Raw genomic sequence first — 22,861 nt, 5'->3', positions numbered from 1 at the left:
AGGTATGGGACCTCTTATCCAGAATGCTCGGGACCTAGGGTTTTCCGGATAAGGGATCTTTCCGTAATTTGGATCTCTGTATATTAAGTCTGCTAAAAATCATTTAAATATTGAATAAACCCAATAGGATGGTTTTGCTTCTAATATAGATTAATTATATCTTAGTTTGGATCAAGTACAAAGTACTGGTTTCTAATTACAGAGAAAAAGGAAATCATTTCTAAAAATTATTATTATTTGCTTCTGATGGAGTCTATGGCAGATGGCCTTTCCGTAATTCGGAACTTTCTGGATAACGGGTTTCCGGATAAGGGATCCCATACCTGTACTAACAAATCTTTGATCCCCTGATGCAAATTGCATGCAATGAGACTAGATATATGCAATTATTTTCCACACTGGAACAGGTCATTCCAATACAGAAATTAAATTGTTAGAGGACAAGGGAAGATAAAATGACTAGGGTGCCAAATATTAGGCTTGCACAAGCACAGTAGAGTGAAAAAGCTGGCTTTTGTGCTTAAAATTTGATTTTTCAATCTACTACACATGCGCACACAACGTAAAGAATAGAAGTTCGCTACGTGGTCTCTACAAAAATACCCCAGGATGGTGCAGTTTTCAGCTAACAGTAGCACTGGACCAGAGTACCAGGTAATAATTCCATTGTAAATGCCTTTAACACTAGGGTAACCCCATAATATCACATATATATATTGGAAAGTGAAAATCCCTAAGGAATTCAGAATGGGTTGTTCACAAAACTAGCAAATCCATGCTTAATATATGGTTTTCACCAATTTTTTAAGAATTAACTGAAAAGTCACAATTAAGATTTTTTTTCCCACAGGCTATTTGAAACAGACAAAATGCTATAATAACAAATATCTGACACCTCTTAAAAACTACACACAATATATAACTAAAATATGTGATTTCTAGGGATCCCAAATTGTAAACAGGTATTACTATCTTCATTGCCAAAACCATTGATTGAATACATGTATGTGTAGTTAAAACCCCTAAACAGAAATGATTTTGTTTGTGGTATGTAGAGACCCCAACATAGAGCATATAATTATTCATGGCTGACATTTTGGCTACTGTAACCAACGCAAATTGAGTTTTATGAAAGACCCAGTACACAGTTAAATATTAAATTGCAGTTGAAAAAGACCAAAGTCCATCAAGTTCAACCTCTCCAAATGAATTCTAATGCACAAACCCATAAAGCAGGGGCATTACTGGGGTCTATGCCATCCTGAGGTGGTCTTTTTAATGCTGCAACGCTAGTGCAGAGCTAAAATCCTGGTTTAAAAATGTGAATTGTGGCTCTTAAAGTCACCAGGAGTGGCCTTTTGCCACCCCAGTAAATTGTGGGCTGCTGCCACTGGAGGGGAGTTTGTCAACTCATGGCAGCAGAGCCCCGCTATACAGACCTATCAATAGACTCGCATATATAAACTGTATATGGTATTTACCTATATCAAACTGCATGTAAATCTTAAAGGAGAAGGAACGGCTAAATCACTGGTGGTGCCAAATGTTAGGCACCCTACAGTGATTGTAATAGCACTGCCACTGCACTGGCCCATGTTAGTGATTAAAGTCACTGAGGGGTGCCTAAAATGTTGGCACCCCCAGTTATGTAGCCTTTCCTTCTACTATAAGATCACAATAGCCTTGGATATTATGCTTGAAGAAGAAAATCATCCGAGCCACTCATAAAGACACTAATAGAATCTGCCATCAAAACATCACTTGGCAGGGCATTCCACAGCCTCAAAACCCTAACTGTGAAGAACCACATATGCTGCTTCAAATGAAAATTTAGTTTGTAAAGTTTTTTTTCAAAGTTTTTATTTGTGCATTTTTTACCTTTAACAAAGAAAAAATAAATATAAAGGAAAAGAGGAAGAGAAAGAAGGGATCTAATCTTTGGCACAAATAAAAAGCACCTTTTTCACCATTTCAGAGTGCTGCACCGTATTTTACCTTGTGAATCATTGATTGCCCCTGGCAGTGGGGAGGAGCTTGCACCCGACACAAAGTGTGATATAGTGAAAGCAACTTTCTTTGTATCCAGTGATTGACGCAGCTTAGTTATCAAGTGCAAAGTACTGTTATACAGTGAAACCCCAGCTATACATACAGTGATTGAGGAAGAAAGGAGGGAGATGCTTTTCGTTGTTTTATACAATGCCAATATATAAAGCATTTCCCTGAATTTACATTTTCTTGGATTTTACAATATTTATTCCTGCTACCCTGAAAACATAAAACGGAGGTGTACTGTATTATTACAGAAAAAAATTAAATAATTAGAATTATTTTCTTATAATGGAGTCCATGTGAGATGGCCTTCCCATAATTCCGAGCTTTCAGAATATCTGGTTTCTAGATTCCATTCCTGTTCTTAAATACACCAAAAAATTAACACAATAAGTAGGACTCTGAGAATGTGAATAATGAAGATGTAATATCAGGCACGGGCATAATGAGAGAGCTGGGATTTAGTTTGTAAAGTTTTCTTTTATGTTTTTATTTGTGCATTTTTCACCTTTAACAAAGAAAAAAAGAAATAGAAAGAAAATCCATTATCAAGAATATTCAGAAAGCTCTGAATTATGGGAAGGACATCTCCTTGTAACAATACCTGGTGGTCTAGTGGGGCGGCGGGGACGCCCACCGTTGCCTTCTAGGCGCGTACGCCTTGCTCTGCTGTTTATGCGTATGCGCACTCGCGTTTGTCGCCGCCACGCGCGTGAAGTCATTTTCGGCGCCAAATCTGAATGGTATTGTTGTCCAACGTAGGTTTTCCTTTTGGTTACTTCCTGGGTGCGATTATTCTGCTGTTTTGCCGTGTTCCTGACCTTGCCTGTACCTGACCTCTCTTGCTTGCTGCCTGAATTGACCTTTGCCTGTTTTGACCTTTCTTGTCTGCTGCCTGAACTGACCTCTGCCTGCCTGACTATTCTCTCGTATTCTGATTCTGTGCTGCGCTGCTTGACCGTTGCTGACTCTGGCCTGTCCTGACCACTCCGAGGTGTTCCCCATCCACCTGCCATACGATTGGTTCCCGTGCCTGCTCAGAACTCTCTTCTTGGGTCTCTCACAATAAGTCTGGCGGCATCCGAGTAGCGAAGGGCTCCTCCCGACGTGAAAGGCGGCGGTTATAGGCAGAAGAGTGAGCCGAGACCGGACCCTTGGAGTCTGTTCTGAGTTTTGGGATACCGACCGTGACACTCCCATAACCTCCATTATGAGAAAATAATTGTAATAATTAAGAAATTATTTCATTTTTCCTCTGTAATCATACGGTAAACCTCCATTTTATGTTTTCAGGGTAGCAGGAAAATACATCCAGGGGCCCCATACACCATCAAATTTTTGGCAAGATAAGTCAACTTTTGATTAGTTATAGTGCTGTTAACTAAGTCCCTCCAAACAGAAGCGTTGGAGGGGTCGAAGACTTCCATTGTACGAGGATGTTTTTTTTGGCATAATAAAGAAGTTGGAGATAGCAAAGTCTGGCATAATGATTAAGTCCCAAGTCTTCCGCCACTCTCAGCAGGCAGACAATTGGTGATAAGATCTAAGAAAAATTTAGGGCGTCGGAAACATATTGAACAATTTATCTCCAAAACTTTTGCACAACTGGGCAATACCAGAACACATGCATATATGAACCAGTGTCCTGTTCACATTTTATACAGGTATCAGAAGTATGGGGGTACAAATAAGTTTGTAAAGTTTAATAGTGTGGCCTCAATTCATCAATCTTTTCTTTGGAAAAAAAAAGATTCCCCTGCAATTGATCTATAATGTCCTCTAATGTCATGTAAAGTATAATCATGTCCTCTTGCAAGCACATTTTCTCTAGAGAAATAACCTCAAACTTGACAGTCTGACCTCATAGTTTAAATCTTCCATCCCCTTTACAAGTTGATCCAGGACTTCAAACTTGTTACAGGAGCTCCCCTTCTTGGAAAGTGTCATTGACTCTCACATGCTCATGCACTCTATGCAGCTGTTGGGAAGCTAAGGAATCATTGCAAATTATCAATCAGAAAATAAGGCTGGGCTGTCATATAAATTCTGATGTTAATTGAACTGGTTTCTGAGCTTCTATGTTGTAATTATCTGTATTAATTACTAGTCAGCCTTATATTGTGACATTTACAGTATATTCTATATATACAGTATATTTTGACATTTATATTCTATATATACAGTATAGTGTGACATTTATATTCTATATATACAGTATAGTGTGGTATTTATATTCTATATATACAGTATAGTGTGCCATTTATATTCTATATATACAGTATAGTGTGCCATTTATACTCTATATATACAGTATAGTGTGACATTTATATTCTATATATACAGTATATTGTGACATTTATATTCTATATATACAGTATAGTGTGACATTTATATTCTATATATACAGTATAGTGTGACATTTATACTCTATATATACAGTATAGTGTGACATTTATATTCTATATATACAGTATAGTGTGACATTTATACTCTATATATACAGTATATTGTGACCTTTATATTCTATATATACAGTATAGTGTGCCATTTATACTCTATATATACAGTATATTGTGACCTTTATATTCTATATATACAGTATAGTGTGCCATTTATACTCTATATGTACAGTATAGTGTGACATTTATATTCTATATATACAGTATAGTGTGCCATTTATATTCTATATATACAGTATAGTGTGACATTTATATTCTATATATACAGTATAGTGTGACATTTATACTCTATATATACAGTATAGTGTGCCATTTATATTCTATATATACAGTATAGTGTGACATTATATTCTATATATACAGTATAGTGTGAGTGGGTCCCTAAGCTCAGGTAAGTGACAGCAGCACAGAGTATGGGCAGGGAATCAGCAGAAAAGAAGATGGGGGGCTACTGAGGCTTCTTTGGGGGCACAGATCTTCCCTGCTAAAGGGCTGTGGGTGCCTTGGGCTGGTACAGAACCCAAAACATAATATACAACATTTCTGCCCTACTTCTTCTGTTAAACTTTATTTCTCCTTTAAGGACTGGAGCCAAAAACTGCACTGCATACTCAAGGTGAGGCCTTCCCAGAGGACTATAAAAATAAATTAGTTCTTCATCCCTTGAGTTGATGCCCTTTTTATGCAAGACAGCACTTTATATGATTTAGTAGCCACTGAATGACACTGCCTAGAGTTACACATATTTATTTTATTTACCGTATATACTCGAGTATAAGCCGAGTTTTTCAGTCCCAAAAATGGGCTGAAAAAGTCATCCTCGACTTATACTCAAGTATATGGACTGGAAAGTAAGAGTCTGGGATCCTTCTGCTCGCGCATACGCACCCATCACTTCCTGCACGGACGGATGAGTGATCAGTGGCATGGCTGGTAATGGGACCCCTCTCTGCACGCATGGCTGTGTGACGCGCCTATCCCTCCCTGCACGCACGGATGTGTGAAGAGAGATCAGTTGCATTTGCCTGGGAGTGCCGCATTGTGACTGACGCCCAAGGCTGGTTATGGGACCACTCTTTGCACGGATGGATGTGTGACGCGAGATCCGTGACATTGGCCCGGGAGTGACGCATTGGGACTGACCCCGATGGCTGGTAACTGTTTGTGTGCATTGTGCCCCCTTAGTGACTGGGAGGGGGGACTGGGGTTATATCTGTGACTCGCGTCTGAATCAGCACAGACACATGAAAGCTCGGGGGCCCCCTGATGATGAGTAAGGGCCACAGAATCTGCACGGAATGGGGCTCAGGGCTGTGTTTTACCCTAATACAAACCAATTCTGCACTGTTTATTAGCAGTGAATCCAGGTACGTTACATGGCAGCTTAGGAGAAGTGCAGTCTGCAGTATTTATTTTTCCTATTGAAAACAATGGCATCTGGCAACATACCGGCCAGGTGGCAACCCTATACGTGGGTTACATGCCCCCCTTTTAAAGGGGATATTCACCTTTAAAGTAACTTTTAGTATAATGTAGAGCAGTGCTGTCCAACTTCTGTGGTACCGAGGGCCGGAATTTTTCCGACCTACGTGGTGGAGGGCCGATAATGGAAGCCAGTTTTGACTACTCCCCTTTTTGAAACCGCACCCACTTGAAACCACACCCATGTTATCACATGACCATACCCATATTAATGGTTGTAGTACAGCAAAAACCTGCCATACTCTGCCTGCCCTACCCTGCCTGTGTGTCCCATACTCTGCCTTCCCTACCCTGCCTGTGTGTGCCATACTCTGCCTTCCCTACCCTGCCTGTGTGCTATACTTGGCTGGTTTGTGCCATACTTGGCCTGTGTGTGCCATACTCTACCTGCCCTACCCTGCCTGTGTGTGCCATACTCTGCCTTCCCTACCCTGCCTGCATGTGCCTTACTTTCACTGTGTTTGCCATTCTTGGCTGGTTTGTGCCATACTTGGCCTGTGTGTGCCATACTCTGCCTTCCCTACCCTGCCTGTGTGTGCCATACTCTGCCTTCCCTACCCTGCCTGTGTGTGCCATACTCTGCTTGCCCTATGATGCCTGTGTGTATGGCACACACGGGCAGCCTACAGTGACACAATGCTGGCATTGCTCCTACAGTCTGCACAATAACTATATATTAAAAAACTTTTTAATTGCAGTACCACCTCAGTATATGTTCTTTTTGTAGTGTGCAGGGATTATTTGTGGGTTTCTACTGCTCCTGAGGTGTGAACAGGGGAACAATATGGGTGATTACAGCCTGAGCCTGAGGTGTGAACACTGCAGGGGGTGAACAATGCAGAGATTAAAAGGTGTGAACAACACAGGGGATTACATATTTAAACAATACAGCCTGATTACAGCCTGAATCTGAGGTGAGAACCATGCAGGGGGGCAGTTAATCACAGTACTGATACCATTTAAAGCTTACACAAGAGTAAGCCATCAAAGCAGCCAGACAGGTGGGGGGCCACACAGAGGGGGGTCGCGGGCCGCATGCGGCCCGCGGGCCGCCAGTTGGACAGCACTGATGTAGAGGGTTATAGTCTAAGACAGTTTGCAATCGGTTGTCATTTTTTTATTACTTGTAGTTTTTTAATTAATTCACATTTTTTTCTCCTGTTTGGAGTTTTAGCAGCTATCTGGTTGCTATGTTCTAAATTACCTTAGAAAACCTTTCATTGTGCTGCTTCTGAGTATTCCAGAGCAAATCTAAGCAGGTATTAAACAGGGTAAGCTATTATAAGGTGTTGGGTAGTATACATATTAGAGTTTGTTACGTGGTCATCATGGTAATTGCCTTAGTGTATCAGCAGCTCTATAGTACAACTGACAGCCACTAAAATCTCACCAATTTGGCACACAATGCAAATTGAAAAACTTGCCACAGATCAACTTTCTTATGTAATGTGTCATATACCAATTTTCTAAATTCCTTTGGGAGTTCATTAACTAGGACTTGCCTTATACTCGAGTATATGGATTTGAAGATGTAAGTGTCTGGCATCCGTTGCGCGCGAAACCCTAGGCTTATACTCAAGTCAATACGTTTTTCCAGTTTTCTTAGGTAAAATTAGGTACCTCGGCTTATATTCGGATCGGCTTATACTCGAGTATATACGGTATACCAAAGTGCATAACTTTTCACTTATTAACACAGAATCTAATTTTCCATTCTGCTGCTCTGTTTTACAGTCAAATCACTGTATAGTGACAGCGTCCTGCATGGAACTTTGCAAAGTATTGGTAAAATTTGTGTTTTTTAACACTTCAGAATTTAGCTTCAAAGCTTAAAATTTTAATTATCTTACATGTCACATATTATTAGTCAAAGTGATAAAATATCATAAATTTGAATTTTGGAGGTATTCTCAAAAGTGTGATGCACAGTAAATGACTATAAATAATATACACACTTTTTTTACGAAGAAATGCAGAAAAATCACAAAAAATCCAGAAAAACAATTAAAGCAATAAAAAATTAGCATAGAAAGATCAGTGGTCAAAACTGATTAAAAAACAAAAAGCATTGGAATTAGCACAAATGCTAGTCACATTGAACACTTTTTGGGCTAAAAACATTTGGTAAAAAAAAATGCTTGTGTGTGTACTTGTTAATTGTTTATTGTGTGTGTGTGTGTGTGTGTGTGTATCTGTGAGTGTGCAAAAGCCCCCCTCCACATGAAAAAGAAAAAGCATGTGTGTGTAAAAAGTGTGGGTTTCTTTACTAGGTGAAGGCATGGCAGTATAGAAAGCAGCAGGGAAAGATGGAGGACCTCTATTGCACCCAAGATAATGGGGCAGTTGTGGGAGGGGCACAAAAAGTAGTGGCAATACCACCCCCCGCCCCACCACTGCTTAGTCCACAAACACCCCCACCTGCCATTTGGTCCACACGGCTCTCGTCCTCTTCAGCCAGTCACAATGAGATACCCGAAGACACCATAAATTAAACCTTTTTTTGTAACTGTCATAACATTTTCTTTGCATGCATTTATAATTTTGCCATAGAAGTGTTTGCCCAATGCTTTTATATTACCTATCTGATCCCCCCTGTCCCTCTATGAGGGGGTGGCCATATTTGTGCAGCCATTATTGGTTAGCATTAGAAGCTGTAACTGACAGGCTGAGAAGGGACAGTCAGGTTGGCAAAACAGTCAGTTATAGGAACTCCAAATAAAAATGACTTACATAAACAGGCCTATCAGTGAAAAACGATCAACATGACCTGTTGGTAAATTTTTATGTATATTATTTTGAAGAGTAGTTTTTTAGTGTCAGTATCAATTTAACTTGGTAATTTAAATCTGGCCATACACGCACCAATATTATTGTCCGAACTGAGGCTTTGTACGATATTCGGTGCATGTATGGTGATTTGCCGAGGCAGCCGATATCCCAAAGGCCTTGGATATCGATTATCTCATTGATCGCGGGGACACAAAATTTTGATCCGGTGCTGTTGAAGGAGCTGGGCAAAGGCAAGCATTTAGGGCTGAATCGTCAGATGGGGTAGAATTCCTATTGTTTCTACCTCCATATTTGACAATTCAGCTCTGAACATTAGTGGAGGGTACATGCGATCTTTCTTGTGACTAATGGTCTTATGAAAGATAGTAATTGTAACGTGTATGGCCACCTTTAGTAACCAGGTGCATCCAGCAGTGCACATACTTGCCTGCACCTGGGCAGTATCCAATAGCAATTGGTGATTAGCTTTGTTTAGCCAGCTGCAGATGGAACAATGAAAGCAAAAATAAAAACGCCCGGCTTTAGAAAACTGTGTCCAGCCGGAGTTAGATTTTAAAACATCTCCTGCCAGTACAGTCGCCATATTTAAATACAAATGGTAAATGCATTATCATTTCAACCATCAGTAAGTATTTGTGAAAAGTGTTCCCAGAAAGCAACGTAAAAAATCCTACACTACCACATAACTATTCAGCAATTCTGCGGAAATGTGCCTTTATATTAGAGGTATGGGTAAAACATGTTTTCGGGGTTGCGTGCCTGGTGACGTTTGTGTTTTTTAATGCATTTACACTGCAGGAAATCATATTTTAACAACATTTCATTGCATTAAGTGGTTATTAATAAGGGCCACTTATTGAAAAATGCGTTACTTTTCTTAAAGGGATACTGTCATGATAGTGTACTTTTTATTTGTATATTAAACTGTTTATCATTTACTCTACCATTTAAAATGTTATTCTTGAACCAACAAATGTATTTTTAGCTGTAATATTGGTGTGTAGGCGCCATCTCAGTGCATTGTGCCTGAGTCTGAGCTTTCAGAAGGAGCCAACGCTACACATTAGAACTGCTTTCAGCTAACCTATTGTTTCTCTTACTCCCATGTAACTGGAGGAGTCTCAAGCCGGACTTGGATTTCTTACTATTGAGTGCTATTCTGATACCTACTGGGAGCTGCTATCTTGCTCCCTTCCCATTGTTCTGCTGATCGGCTGCTGGGAGGGAAGGGGGGGATATCACTCCAACTTGCAGCGCTGCAGTAAAGTGCCACTGAAGTTTATCAGAGCACAGGTCACATGGCTGTGGCACCCTGGGAAATGAAGAATATGGCTAGCCCCATGTGAAGTTTCAAATTTAAATATCAAAAAATCTGTTTGTGTTTTTGAGAAATGGATTTCAAAACAGGATTCTGCTGGAGAAGCTCTATTAACTGAGGTATTTTGAAAAAAAAAACATGTTTTTCCATAAGAGTATTCCATAAAATCAACAAAATGCAAGATGCTAAAAAATGTGTAACCCCTGTTTGGTTGTAAAACAGACAAGCGCCAGCTAGAATAGGTTTAGAGCATGGGGTACATAGGACTCAATCCCTCAGATGGGCTTTCCCAAAGTGGAAATATCCTGGGGTGTAGCACAACTTACTGTACTGTGTGCAAAGTAAAATAGCAAATAATGGATACCAGAAGGTTCTTTGCTGATGAACAAATAATAACTTGGTTTATTGTCAAAGACAATTAGTGCACAGGGTTAACTCATATACTCACAAAGGCAGTTGTACACTCATTGGACACAGTTGGACAACAAGAGAGGATTCCACCGGTTCATCCCACTTCTTTGGGAGACTGGGCAGGGTAAAGCACCTGGTCAGCTCGGCACCACTATGGAGGGCAGTCTGGATAAATACCTCAGTCCTCTGGCTGAATATCTTTAGCTTTAAAGAGTCCTACAGCTGACTGTGGTTCAGGCTTAGGTACTGGCCTGTATCCTGCGTCTTAACCAAGGCTCTATGCTAAGGCAACAGGGCCTGTATGGAAGGGTACTTCCAGCTAACCTCCTGGATAGAGCTAAAATCTGCTCTTGCTTCCTTTCCTCACTACCTCACTTTCCTGAAAAGTGCTCTACGGAGTGTAACTATATAACTGGTCCTCATTCACGGTGGCCCTGTCCCCGACTTCTCTAGAATAAAAGATAGGTACTCTAGGGTAGAGATGGCTTTACTGGGGCCCTGTTGATCCCAGGCTCAATGGACCTTCCACCTGAGACACAGAGGCAGCCAAAGAGGAAGACCCACCCCTTTGCTAAACAATATATTGGAGTGTAAAGGGTGGAGTCAATCTGTAAACCAATAAGGCACATATGCAAAACTCTAAACTGGATACATGAATCACAGTTCAGCATAAACTAGGAATTTGTAGGGTTTAAAGCCATAGGGGCATGTTAACCCTATGGGTCCCTACATATGCATATGCAATCTTTTGGGTGCAAAACTTTTATCCATGTGCTTTTAACATCAGAATCTTTCAATTTTTTTTTATAGTTTATTAATTATTCAACTCCCTCATCTGCCAGCTCTCAAATAACAGTCCCTAACTGCTGCAGCAAAAAACAAAAATAATAATAAAATTCCAAGATGCTAAATAGTTAAAAAAATGACAAGAAATTAAAAATGAAGACCAAATGCAAATTGTCATTGTGTACAATGTACTCAAAGTTGATTTAAAGTTAAACAGTCCTTTCAAAGCTGTGGATATTTATAGAAGAAGGAAAAGTAAAAACTAAGTAAGCTTTATCAGAAAGGTCTATGTAAATACAGCCATAAGCACTTACAGTAATGCTGCACTGAGTCCTCTATCAAAAGAAACACAGGATTTCTTGTCACTTTTTTGTAAACATGATGTTCCAGTGTCTGGCTTCCTCTCTCAGAAACTTCCTTAATTCCCGTGGCCAGAGTCTGCACAGTTCTCTCCTCTCTCCCCCCTCCTGCTCCCCCCTCCCATAAGAATGCTAAGAACTCCCTTCCCCCTCCCTTAGAAATATGTGATCTGAGCTATAACAGCTAGACTGCAGGCAGGAAACTACTTAAAATGGCAGCTGCTATCATAAATGACATGTAAAGCCTACATTTGCCTACAATGTATATCAGTTGGGCATGTCTCCCCCACCCAAATGGCATCATTTGTACTGTATATATCCCCTCCGCTTGCCAGTACCATCACATTTTCCTAAAGCAAATAGCAGCTTTCACCCGGTGGCCATTTTTCCTCTGATACATAATTGGATACATTTAAATCTGCAAACATTTCATCAAGAAGACAGACTCACACAGGCAGAACTGACTCTAATAAAAGTTCTGCTTTGTTTGAGCTGAGCTCAGGAGAGGAGGTTAGGAAAAAAAATTGAAGCAGACAGCTAGAGCTGAGTTTCTATGGGAACCAGCAATGCCATCAATTCACTGGCTGCTAGACTGGAGGGCATGTTTAGTAACAACTGAGCATGCCCACAAGCCAACAGCCAAAGCAAATTCCCGAGGGAGGGGGCCGAGTGGGTTACAGGAGGAGAAGGAAATCTAAGCGATTAAGGGGATGCTGCAGCCTTACTATTAACCTCTAGACCAGCGTTTTTCAACCACTGTTCCGCGGCACACTAGTGTGCCGCGAGATGTTGCCTGGTGTGCCGTAGGCAGGGCACCAATGTACTAGGGGGGCACTGCTCTTGGCACCAATGTACTAGGGGGGCACTGCTCTTGGCACCAATGTACTAGGGGGGCACTGCTGCTGGGCACCAATGTACTAGGGGGGCACTGCTCTTGGCACCAATGTACTAGGGGGCACTGCTGCTGGGCACCAATGTACTAGGGGGGCACTGCTCTTGGCACCAATGTACTAGGGGGGCACTGCTGCTGGGCACCAATGTACTAGGGGGGCACTGCTGCTGGGCACAGAGTTAAATTTTTTAACATTTTCTAATGGTGGTGTGCCTCGTGATTTTTTTCATGAAACAAGTGTGCCTTTGCCCAAAAAAGGTTGAAAAACACTGCTCTAGACAACCAGAGTGGCAGGTATTGAAAGATTTCAAAGAGGCTGTTCACTGATTACATTTTTGCGTGTGGGGTTTACATGTCCTTTAAGCAAACCGACACACACAAACAATGATCTGTGCAGTATTTAAAAGTGTGCAGAAATGATAATTGCACAGCATAGATCTAAGAGCAAACAGGAAATGTAAGATTTACAAAGCTGGCAGTCAGGGTATCGACAGATGGTACCTTCGACTTTATGATCTATGGCAGGCAAGCTGTTAAACAGCTCAAAAATATGTGCAATTATGTTCTACTGAGATACTATTTGGGTACATTCTTTGAAAATATAAGTTACACAATTTCTTCCACATAGTTTCTGGGCCTCCCAGCAGTTGCAGGGTCTGCTTGCTCAAATTGACACCCCTGCCATTCAGTAAAATGATTTGTGGGTTTGTATCATAGTAGCACCAAAAAGCAATCTTTTTGTACCAGTTACACCTACCTGCCTGTTAGCAGATCGTTTGTGTGGCACTCACACAAGGGACACAGGCAAATATGGTTTTTACTGGCTAGTGTTCATGAGGGGCGTAGAATAATAATATTTATGGGGCACTAAAATTTCTGATGGTGGTCCTGCCTGTGTCACTTGCAGGCACAACTGCATTCATTTTATGATAGGTGCAATGTCCCATTGTGACTGCAATACTGCTGGAATTCTAGGGGAAAAAGTTGTATTATGGGAAATATGCCAATTGCACTCAAAATTGCACTTTGCTCACCGCATCTGTGGACATAAATGAGACCTCAAGTGTTTTATGCAAAATTTTAAAAATCATATTAGATTGCACTTTACAGCATAAAACATGATAAATATGACGATAAGACAAAACAGAGGCGCCAAAAGGATAAAATTAGCTAAAAACACTTAAAAACCCAATGGGTAATTCAGAGGAGGTAGTAGTGAACTTACCTCCTCCAGGCAGACACCAAGAAAAGTGGTAATTTTCAGTAATAGTTTATTCACAACAATATTGCAACGCGTTTCGCAGGCATTTCCTGCTTCATCAGGCAATGCAGAATAGGCGTAAAAAAAAAAAAACAACTAAAAACACAGAGACAGGCAAGTTATTATAAAACATTGTTGTATACGGCTGTTCAAATTGTGGGGAAGTGAAGATACTGATGTGAGTGATGTATTGAGGAGTGCGGATATACGGTGAATAATAACAGTTGGGGGGGAAAAAGAAAAAAGAAAGTAGGGAAGGGAAAGGGGGAGGTGTTATTATTCACCTATAGCCTGATGAAGCAGGAAATGCCTGTGAAACGCGTTGCAATATTGTTGTGAATAAACTATTACTGAAAATTACCACTTTTCTTGGTGTCTGCCTGGAGGAGGTAAGTTCACTACTACCTCCTCTGAATTACCCATTGGGTTTTTAAGTGTTTTTAGCTAATTTTATTCTTTTGGCGCCTCTGTTTTGTCTTATCACTATACCGAGTCCACCCCGAGTGGAGGGGTGTTATCCCCATTTTTCTTCCTTCTACAGAGAGCGACTTCTTATTCCTGAGTGGGGTCAGGATAATCTCCCCACCTGCCTATACAGTGGTTGCCTATTGGTAACCCTTGCTTGTGAGTATTAATTTGTTTATTCTACCATTACTCCTTGTAAAAACATATTACACTATTGGGACTCTTGGGGGCTGATTTACTAACCCACGAATCCGACCCGAATTGGAAAAGTTCCGACTTGAAAACGAACATTTTGCGACTTTTTCGTATGTTTTGCGATTTTTTCGGATTCTTTACGAATTTTTCGTTACCAATACGATTTTTGCGTAAAAACGCGAGTTTTTCGTATCCATTACGAAAGTTGCGTAAAAAGTTGTGCATTTTTCGTAGCGTTAAAACTTACGCGAAAAGTTGCGCATTTTTCGTAGCGGTAAAACTTAACGCTACGAAAAATGCGCAACTTTTCGCGTAAGTTTTAACGCTACGAAAAATGCGCAACTTTTCGCGTAAGTTTTAACGCTACGAAAAATGCGCAACTTTTTACGCAACTTTCGTAATGGATACGAAAACTCGCGTTTTTACGCAAAAATCGTATTGGTAACGAAAAATTCGTAAAGAATCCGAAAAAATCGCAAAACATACGAAAAAATCGCAAAATACCGATCATTACGAAAAAAACGCAATCGGACTCCATTCGACCCGTTCGTGGGTAAGTAAATCAGCCCCTTGGTGTTCCTTTTTGTCTTCATGATAAATATGACGAATGGAAAGTTAGATGCAAAGTATGCAAAGGATAACTAAAGTTTAGAGCATATTAGTTTAGCAAGGATAGTGAAGAGAGCAAACAGAACTATGCTGCAACCAAACGTATATTTCTAGCAAATTGCTTCTAGTCCCAAGGACCCTATCAAGACTATAAGCCATAAAACTACAGCAGCATTCTTGAAAAACTCAATCAATTAAAATTAACATACAGGTATGGGACTATCCAGAATGCTTGGGACCCGGGGTATTCCGGATAAGGGATCTTTACGTAATTTGGATCTCCATAAATGGAAGGTTTACCTGTATATTTTATATTGTAATTTTTCTTTTCTCACTCGAAGAGTTCTTAATACTCAAAACATGTTGTGAGGGCAGTGTGGCTGCAGCATAGTTCTGCCTCATGATTTCACTTTGCACTGTCCTTACTACATATATTACCTTGTTTGTTTTTGTTAGCACTTTAAGAGACGGATTTATCAAAAAAAAAAAAATCACCCACGTTCTAGTATTTATCAACGGGTTCACCACATGCTTCTAAAAATCCCATAGAAGTGAACAGATTGAGTGAATTTTTATGTGGTGAGCTCTAATTTTAACCCTGCCCCTTAAAGAGGGTTTGAGTATACTGTGGGAAAAGTGGTGCTATTTTTTGGTTCAAAGTTTAGGGTAGAGAATACAAATTCTCATGGCTGCCAGTGCAGCTATTTTATCACTGCCTGCTATTCATGTGTAATAAATGGGACCTGTCAGCCAGACATAAAAACCTATACAATAAAACTTCTTTTCAAATGTAGCCCACTTTACGCACTGTAGTGGCACTACCCGTTGGAGCACGATACTTTGGCGCTACAGGAGTCCTGAGCCCCCGCTTACTATGGGGGTTTACAAGGGATTATCCCCTAAATGGCGTGCCTCCACCCAGGGATGGTCTTGTGGAACTATATTCCACCCCCTGGGAAACGATACGGATACAATGCCCCTTTGGGACCCACTTACTCCCGGTGTGATGTACTCACTCTTTGAGTTATTCCTTACCGGCGTAGTAGTGGTCCTCTGGGCGAGGTAGATATTCACAGCAGACACAGTTGTATATGAAAGGAATGCTATGGTTTATTCAGGCAGAGACCTCTCCAGGAGCGGCATATCATTTATACACACGGCAGGGCATATCTCCTTACTTCTCATTGAGATCCTTTTCCTGTTGGTACTACCTTACGGGTTTCCCCCAATGTGCTCCTATCTAGGTGCTATCCCCGGTACTATCTGTGAGACCCTCCCTTTGGAGTTCTCAGTACCCATGCTAGGAGTTACACCACAAGGACCCACACCGGTACTAGCGTATGGCACCCTCAGATCCGGACTCCTGGACTAGCGGGGACTTGTCCACCTACCTAGCCACTTAATGCCCTGCACTCCAGCAGATGTAATGCTGGGGGGTCTTAACCCCACTACCACTCCTGGAGGGGCAATATCCGCCCATTCTAGCTTGGTGTCCTACATGACACTCCTAGAATGTCCTATTACAAGAAACTACTATCTAATAACTCTATCAGGGGAAACTCCTGGTCCCAGGAGCTATCCCAGCCTACTCTCCCTCAAGATGGCTGCAACCCTTTTTATATAAGCCTATGCACCACCCTGTGGCCATAACCCAAACTACAGGTATACTCCCTGTTAACTATGTAGAACCCAGTCATCCCAGTGTCCCTGCTAACTAACACCAACCAGTGGCCTAGTCTAGGGGTGTCTGTCCTAAGGGCCCATTTTTGATAAACCCCTACACAAATAAAACATGAAATTAATTTTTTTATGAAAACTTTCATACCTGTTACAGGTATTTAACACCTGGTCAATTTCTTGCCACTTATTGATTGAGTGGGGCTGTTAGGGATCTTTAAAGCTGGCCATACATGGAAGTGTAGGGGCTCTTTCCCCTGCTTTTCTGACATCATCTAGCCCAGTTACAAACTGGAGAGAAATCTGATTGGCGGGGAGCCCCAGTGCACTTCTGGGAGAAAAGGAGGATCCAGGCAATTCCTGGCTTTGGAGCCAAAACCTCGGATGGGGCCAGCAGGTTATAAAAGATTCCCTGATGTAGTGCCAGCCAGAGAGACAGATCCGGAGATAGTAACCAGCTGAGTGTGCTCTGCTTGCATTGGGCTCCAGTCTATAAAGGGAGAGATTTGCTTAGCTGCTGTTGGATGCCTTTATCTCTTTGTGAGTCCTCGTAAGTGATCCATCTGAGGGAAAGGTGTTTAAAAAGGATCCAGAGTGTGTCCCCTATGTGGGGACAGATGTTTCTCAAGTGCCTGCTACGTGGGAGCAACTACCTATCCAAAGGGAGAGGTACTTTGGGGCAGATAGCGCTACCTAGGAAACTAAAGAGCTCTGGGTCAGGGACTAGAGATTGGATTGGGGAAAGGGTATATCCACTTGCAGGGCCGGATTTCTACTTGGGGCACCCAAGGCCGCCCCCATTCGGCGCTCCCCCCGCCGCGAAAACGCGAATGTGCATGCGCCTACCTTGCGCATGCGCAAACACCCCCTCCCCACCGCTAATGCGCATGCGCAAGCGCCTAGCTTAGAACTCCCATACGGAGCAGTGGGGAGATGTCCCCATTGCTCCGTATGGGAGCAAAATGTTAAAATTTGCTTGCGGCGGGGCGGCATGCCGCCCCTGTGTATGTGCCGCCCTAGGCCCGGGCCTTTGTGGCCTCGCCACAAATCCGGGCCTGTCCACTTGGAGTGGAGTGTGGGGCTGTGTCCTGGGAGAGACTGTGCTAGAAGTTAGGCAGCGTTTTTACTGTTTGCATTTTCTAGTTATCACATTTTCTAAACTGCTATAGAAAGTTTATCTTTGCTGCAAAATGTGTGTGATTTATTTTCCTAGAGGTGTGCTCCTCACTGCCCACTAGGTGGCGGCACTGAGCTGTAAATTCCAATTCCCAATACCTTTCATGCAAAGGGAATTCAGTCTACTGAAACAGGCACAGCCTGGAGAGGTGAGGGTAATCCAATATCTGAGGACGTGTACCAAGAAAGGGTTACACAAGTGTATATTATACCAACATTCTATTGGTGCTCGATCTGATGGCAAAAATGAACCTGCCCGATTGATATATGGCCGGGTTTGGTCCAGTTATTGGTTGGGTAGGCCTGGAGCTACTCTGGAAAGTGGAAGTGGACTTGTTTTCCTACAAGTGCCTTGTGCTATTGCCGTTAGTAACCTTTAGGGCATGTACTCCCCGACATGCTTAGCACAAAAGATAAAAGCATAATTTGTGATGATATGCTTTTTAAAAATGCAGCCAAGATTGTTCACCTTGGAGTTATCTTTTAGTATGATACAGAAAGTGATATTCTGAGACAATTTGCAATTGGTGTTCTTTTTTGTAGTTTTTTAGTTATTTCATTTTTGATTCAGCGGCTCTCCAGTTTGGAGTTTTAGCAGTTATTTGGTTGCTAGGGTCCAAGTTACCTTAGCAACCAGGGAGTGGTTTGGATAAGAGACTGGTATATGAATAGGAGAGGGGCTGAATAGAAAAGAATGTTACAAAAGTAACAATAACAATTAGCCTCACAGAGCAATAGTTATTTGGCTGCCGGGGTCACTGACCCCCATTTAAAATCTTAAGTGTTGGAAGAAGGCAAATAATTAAAAAACTATAACAAATAATGAAGACCAATTGAAAAGTTGCTTAGAATTGCCCATTCTGTATTTAATAAAAGTTAAATGTGAACCACCCCTGCCCAACAAGTTACATGACTGATGTAAAAATCTTTATAATTGCCCCACAAAGCCATGTAACCCCCCCAAATCTGCAGTTAACTACCAAGAGCTGCCAGCTAATATTTGTGTACAGATACGTATAGCTTTATATATACATATGTGTAATATAACTATAATTTTTATTATTAATTTGTAGCGATGTCAGCACCTCAGCTGCGCACTGTAACCCACCGAGCCGAAGCATGACCGGCACTGGCCAGCAGGTGTCGCTGGAAGCCTGGCAGTTGCGTGGGAAAGCTCCGCACACAGTGCGAGAGGGCGGGCTGAAGGAGGCGGAGCCTGGCGAAGAGAGTTGGAATTTTTTCCAGGCGCCATTTTGAAGTGCGGTGCAGGGGAGTTGCGTGCGCCTTTCGCGGCTACGCCAGCAGCGGACACACACAGAGAGGCGAATGGCTAACCGTAACCTGAAACAGGTCCACATCGAAAAGAACAATGGCGGCGGGGGCGAAATGCTCTCGCCCCCCTCAGGAAAAGGCAGCAAGCGCAGTTTTGAGGTGGCCGAGGGGGACCCGTCTCTGATGCCTCCCAAGATGGAGGATGGAGAGGAAGAAAGAGGGGTCACTATCGATATCAAGAGCTTTCTGAAGCCCGGCGAGAAGAGCTACACCCAGCGCTGCCGGCTCTTTGTTGGGAACCTGCCCACCGACATCACGGAGGAGGAATTCAAAAAGCTCTTTGAGAAATTCGGGGAACCCAGCGAGGTGTTCATCAACCGGGACCGGGGCTTCGGCTTCATTCGCCTGGTAAGGGGGGGGGCTAGGGTTAATGCTTAGGGGGAATGTTTATATAAGGGATACCCAGCCCCCAGCGCTGGTACTGCGGCTAGGGAGGATAGAGTGCCGCGGCTAGGGGGGATAGAGTGCGGGGATAGAGTGCCGCGGCTAGGGGGGATAGAGTGCCGCGGCTAGGGGGGATAGAGTGCGGGGATAGAGTGCCGCGGCTAGGGGGGATAGAGTGCGGGGATAGAGTGCCGCGGCTAGGGGGGATAGAGTGCCGCGGCTAGGGGGGATAGAGTGCGGGGATAGAGTGCCGCGGCTAGGGGGGATAGAGTGCCGCGGCTAGGGGGGATAGAGTGCCGCGGCTAGGGGGGATAGAGTGCCGCGGCTAGGGGGGATAGAGTGCCGCGGCTAGGAGACATGGTGCTGCGGCTGGATGATAGAGTACCGCGGCCAGGGGGATAGAGTGCCGCAGGTTGGATCCCAGGCGGGTTTCTCGGCTTTCCTCTCTCTGGTGCAGGGTTGTTCTGCCTATTTACTTCATGCTCCCTACATGGCTGCTCACATGCAGGGCAATAGCATACAAGTGCCTCTCTGACTGGCTAACCCAGTGATTTGCAGCTTGGTGGGTAGGTCCCCATTCATTTCTATGGCAACGTTATGGGATGGAAGATAAGGCAGTAGTTGTTGGGATGCACTGACTGCCACATTTCTGAGCCACTGTCATCCCACCTGTGAGTGCACCTGCAAGTCCAGTCATTTGCCGTGAAATGGAAGTAGAACCGCTCTGAATATTTTGCCCCGCCGAGCATAAAAATGCATACAATTGCTTAGAATTACAGACTTAACGTATTGAGTATGCTGCGTGTGTGTGGGGTTCCGTGTGCATCTCTCCAGCAGATGTTATGTTGTCATTGGGATTGCACAGTGTGGCAGCTGCCTGTCATTTCATGCATTTTTCACGCCTTGGTAGTTTGACATACTTTCTCCTGTTTGAAATAAAAGCTGCCCTCCTCATTACTGTTTAGATACACTCTTTGGGTCATCCTCTAAAGCAGGGGTACCCAAACTTTCTTACTTGTGAGCCACAGTCAAATGTAAAAGACTTGGGGAGCAACACAAGCATCATAAAAGTTCATGGAGGTGCCAAATAAGGGCTGTGATTGGCTATTAGGGGGCTCTATGCACCCTATCAGCTTACAGGGGGCTTTATTTGGTAGGAAATCTTGTTGTTATTCACCCAAAACTGCCCCCAAGTCAGGAATTCAAAAATAACTCCCTGGTTTGGGGGCACTGAGAGCAACATCCAAGGGGTTGGGGAGCAACATGTTACCCCTGAGCCAATGGTTGGGGATCACTGCTCTAAAGGAAAGGATGGATGAGAACCACCCAAAATGAAGCTGGATATAAGCTGCTTCTGCTGCCTAACACCAGCACTGTTAATTTATGTATCACTCAAAGCTTTTCTCAATAGCAGTAGAGTTCCAGATTAAAGGTTCCTAGACAAATTCAGGGGTAATAAATCTAGGGCTCTTGAGCCTCAGTACTAACTCCTCGTATTATTAATAATGAAATATGGTCCAGACAGCGAAACCAGTGAGTTTCTGTAACTTATTTTCAACTAAATCTACACCTAATAATAACCATAGCATTGTCCACTCAAGTCTCCACATGCAGTGTTTTTGTGAGTGTATGTGTGTGTATGTATGTATGTATGTATATATATATATATTATAATAATATTATAATACACACACGTATTGGACCCCTTATGGGGAAACCCATTATACAGAAAGTTTGAATTATGGAGAGGCCATCGGCCATAGACTCTATTGTAATCAAATAATTCACATTTTTTAAAAATGATTTGATTTTTCTCTGTAATAATAAAACAGTACCTTGTACTTGATCCCAGCTAAGATATGATTAATCCTTACTGGAGCCTAAACAATCCTGTCGGGTTAAATTACTGTTTAAATAGTTTTATTAGCAGACATAAGGTAGGGATCCAAATTACGGAATGACCCCTTATCCGGAAAACCCCAGGTCCCGAGCATTCTGGATAACAAGTCCCATACTTGTGTGTGTGTGTAATATATGTATTTGTGTAAACCTCATTGTCTGTGTAAAATAGTCAATTATAAAAGCTTTCTTGTATGTATATTATATAAATGATTTTTCTGTAGTCTGTTACAACCATGTATTGCTCAGCATTCCGGAATTTCTGGTAATGTTTATATCAATAACAAGGAAAAAACCTTTGCTTTCAAATATTCATAATTCTTTTCCTAACCATTTTCTTTAAGGAATCAAGAACCCTAGCAGAAATAGCCAAAGCTGAACTTGATGGAATGATTCTTAAAAACAGACCTCTGCGAATTCGATTTGCTACCCACGGGGCTGCACTAACTGTGAAAAATCTCGCCCCTGTGGTTTCCAATGAGTTGCTCGAAGAAGCTTTCTCCATGTTTGGCCCAGTGGAAAGGGCTGTTGTCATAGTGGATGACCGTGGAAGGCCAACTGGCAAAGGCTTTGTTGAATTTGCGGCAAAACCAGCAGCAAGAAAGGCTTTAGAAAGATGCACTGAAGGAGCTTTCATATTGACAACGTAAGTAGGGTTTCTTACACCATGAATTTCTAATTATTAGTGTTGTGTTGCTCCCCTGTGCGGCACCAGATCTTGCCAGCGCTCTTTTATACACAAAATAAGCATTTATGCAATGCATAATGCTCTCTAAAGGAAGATACTTCCAGCGTCCCATGGTAAGCATTTTAGGTTTAAAGGAACAGTAACACTAAAAAATAATGTTTTAAAGTAATTAAAATATAATATAATGTACTGTTGCCCTGCACTGATAAAACTTGTGTTTGCTTCAGAAACACTTTTGTAATTTATATAAATAAGGTGCTGGGCAGCCATTCGAGCTGGGAAAAAGGCACAGGTTACATAGCAGATAACAGATAAGCTCTATAGAATATAATAGGGCTTTGTCTGTTAACTGCTAAATAACCTGTGCCTTTTCTCCTTTGAATGGCTGCCCCAATGGTTGCACAGCAGCTTTGTTATATAAATTACAGTAAAGTTTCTGAAGCAAACCCAGAACTTTTACCAGTGCAGGGCAACAATACATTATACTTTAATTACTTTAAAAGATTTAATCTATTAATACACTTTCATTTTTTGGTGTTACTGTTCCTTTAACATGTTCATGATACATGTCAAAAGAACCGTTAGGCATCTTGCTTGGGACTCAAGTTGAAAATATGGCTGGTTGT

The 22,861-nt window shown here is 42.2% G+C and overlaps 1 protein-coding gene across 5 annotated transcripts in view; it reads left to right on the top strand.

The window, feature by feature from the left end:
• The first annotated feature begins 19,126 nt into the window (after positions 1 to 19,126).
• The window catches only part of pspc1 (paraspeckle component 1), a 57,625-nt gene continuing 53,890 nt past the window's right edge, over positions 19,127 to 22,861 (top strand). For 2 of the 5 annotated variants that reach the window (XR_208351.4, XM_002937958.5), the window contains exons 1-2: positions 19,127 to 19,612; positions 21,892 to 22,193. Coding sequence is in view for 2 of the 5 variants with exons in the window: in XM_002937958.5 (XP_002938004.2) it covers positions 19,259 to 19,612; positions 21,892 to 22,193 (656 nt within the window). In the remaining 3 variants the exon portion in view is untranslated. The remainder of the gene's footprint in view (positions 19,613 to 21,891; positions 22,194 to 22,861) is intronic. The other 3 variants (XR_004221398.1, XM_031897309.1, XR_004221399.1) reach the window with 2 other exon arrangements.

Source organism: Xenopus tropicalis, chromosome 2, assembly GCF_000004195.4.
Source record: "Xenopus tropicalis strain Nigerian chromosome 2, UCB_Xtro_10.0, whole genome shotgun sequence".
Taxonomy (NCBI): Eukaryota; Metazoa; Chordata; class Amphibia; order Anura; family Pipidae; genus Xenopus; species Xenopus tropicalis.
Note: the sequence above shows the minus strand (reverse complement) of the source record. Positions and strands in the feature narration are given on the sequence as shown.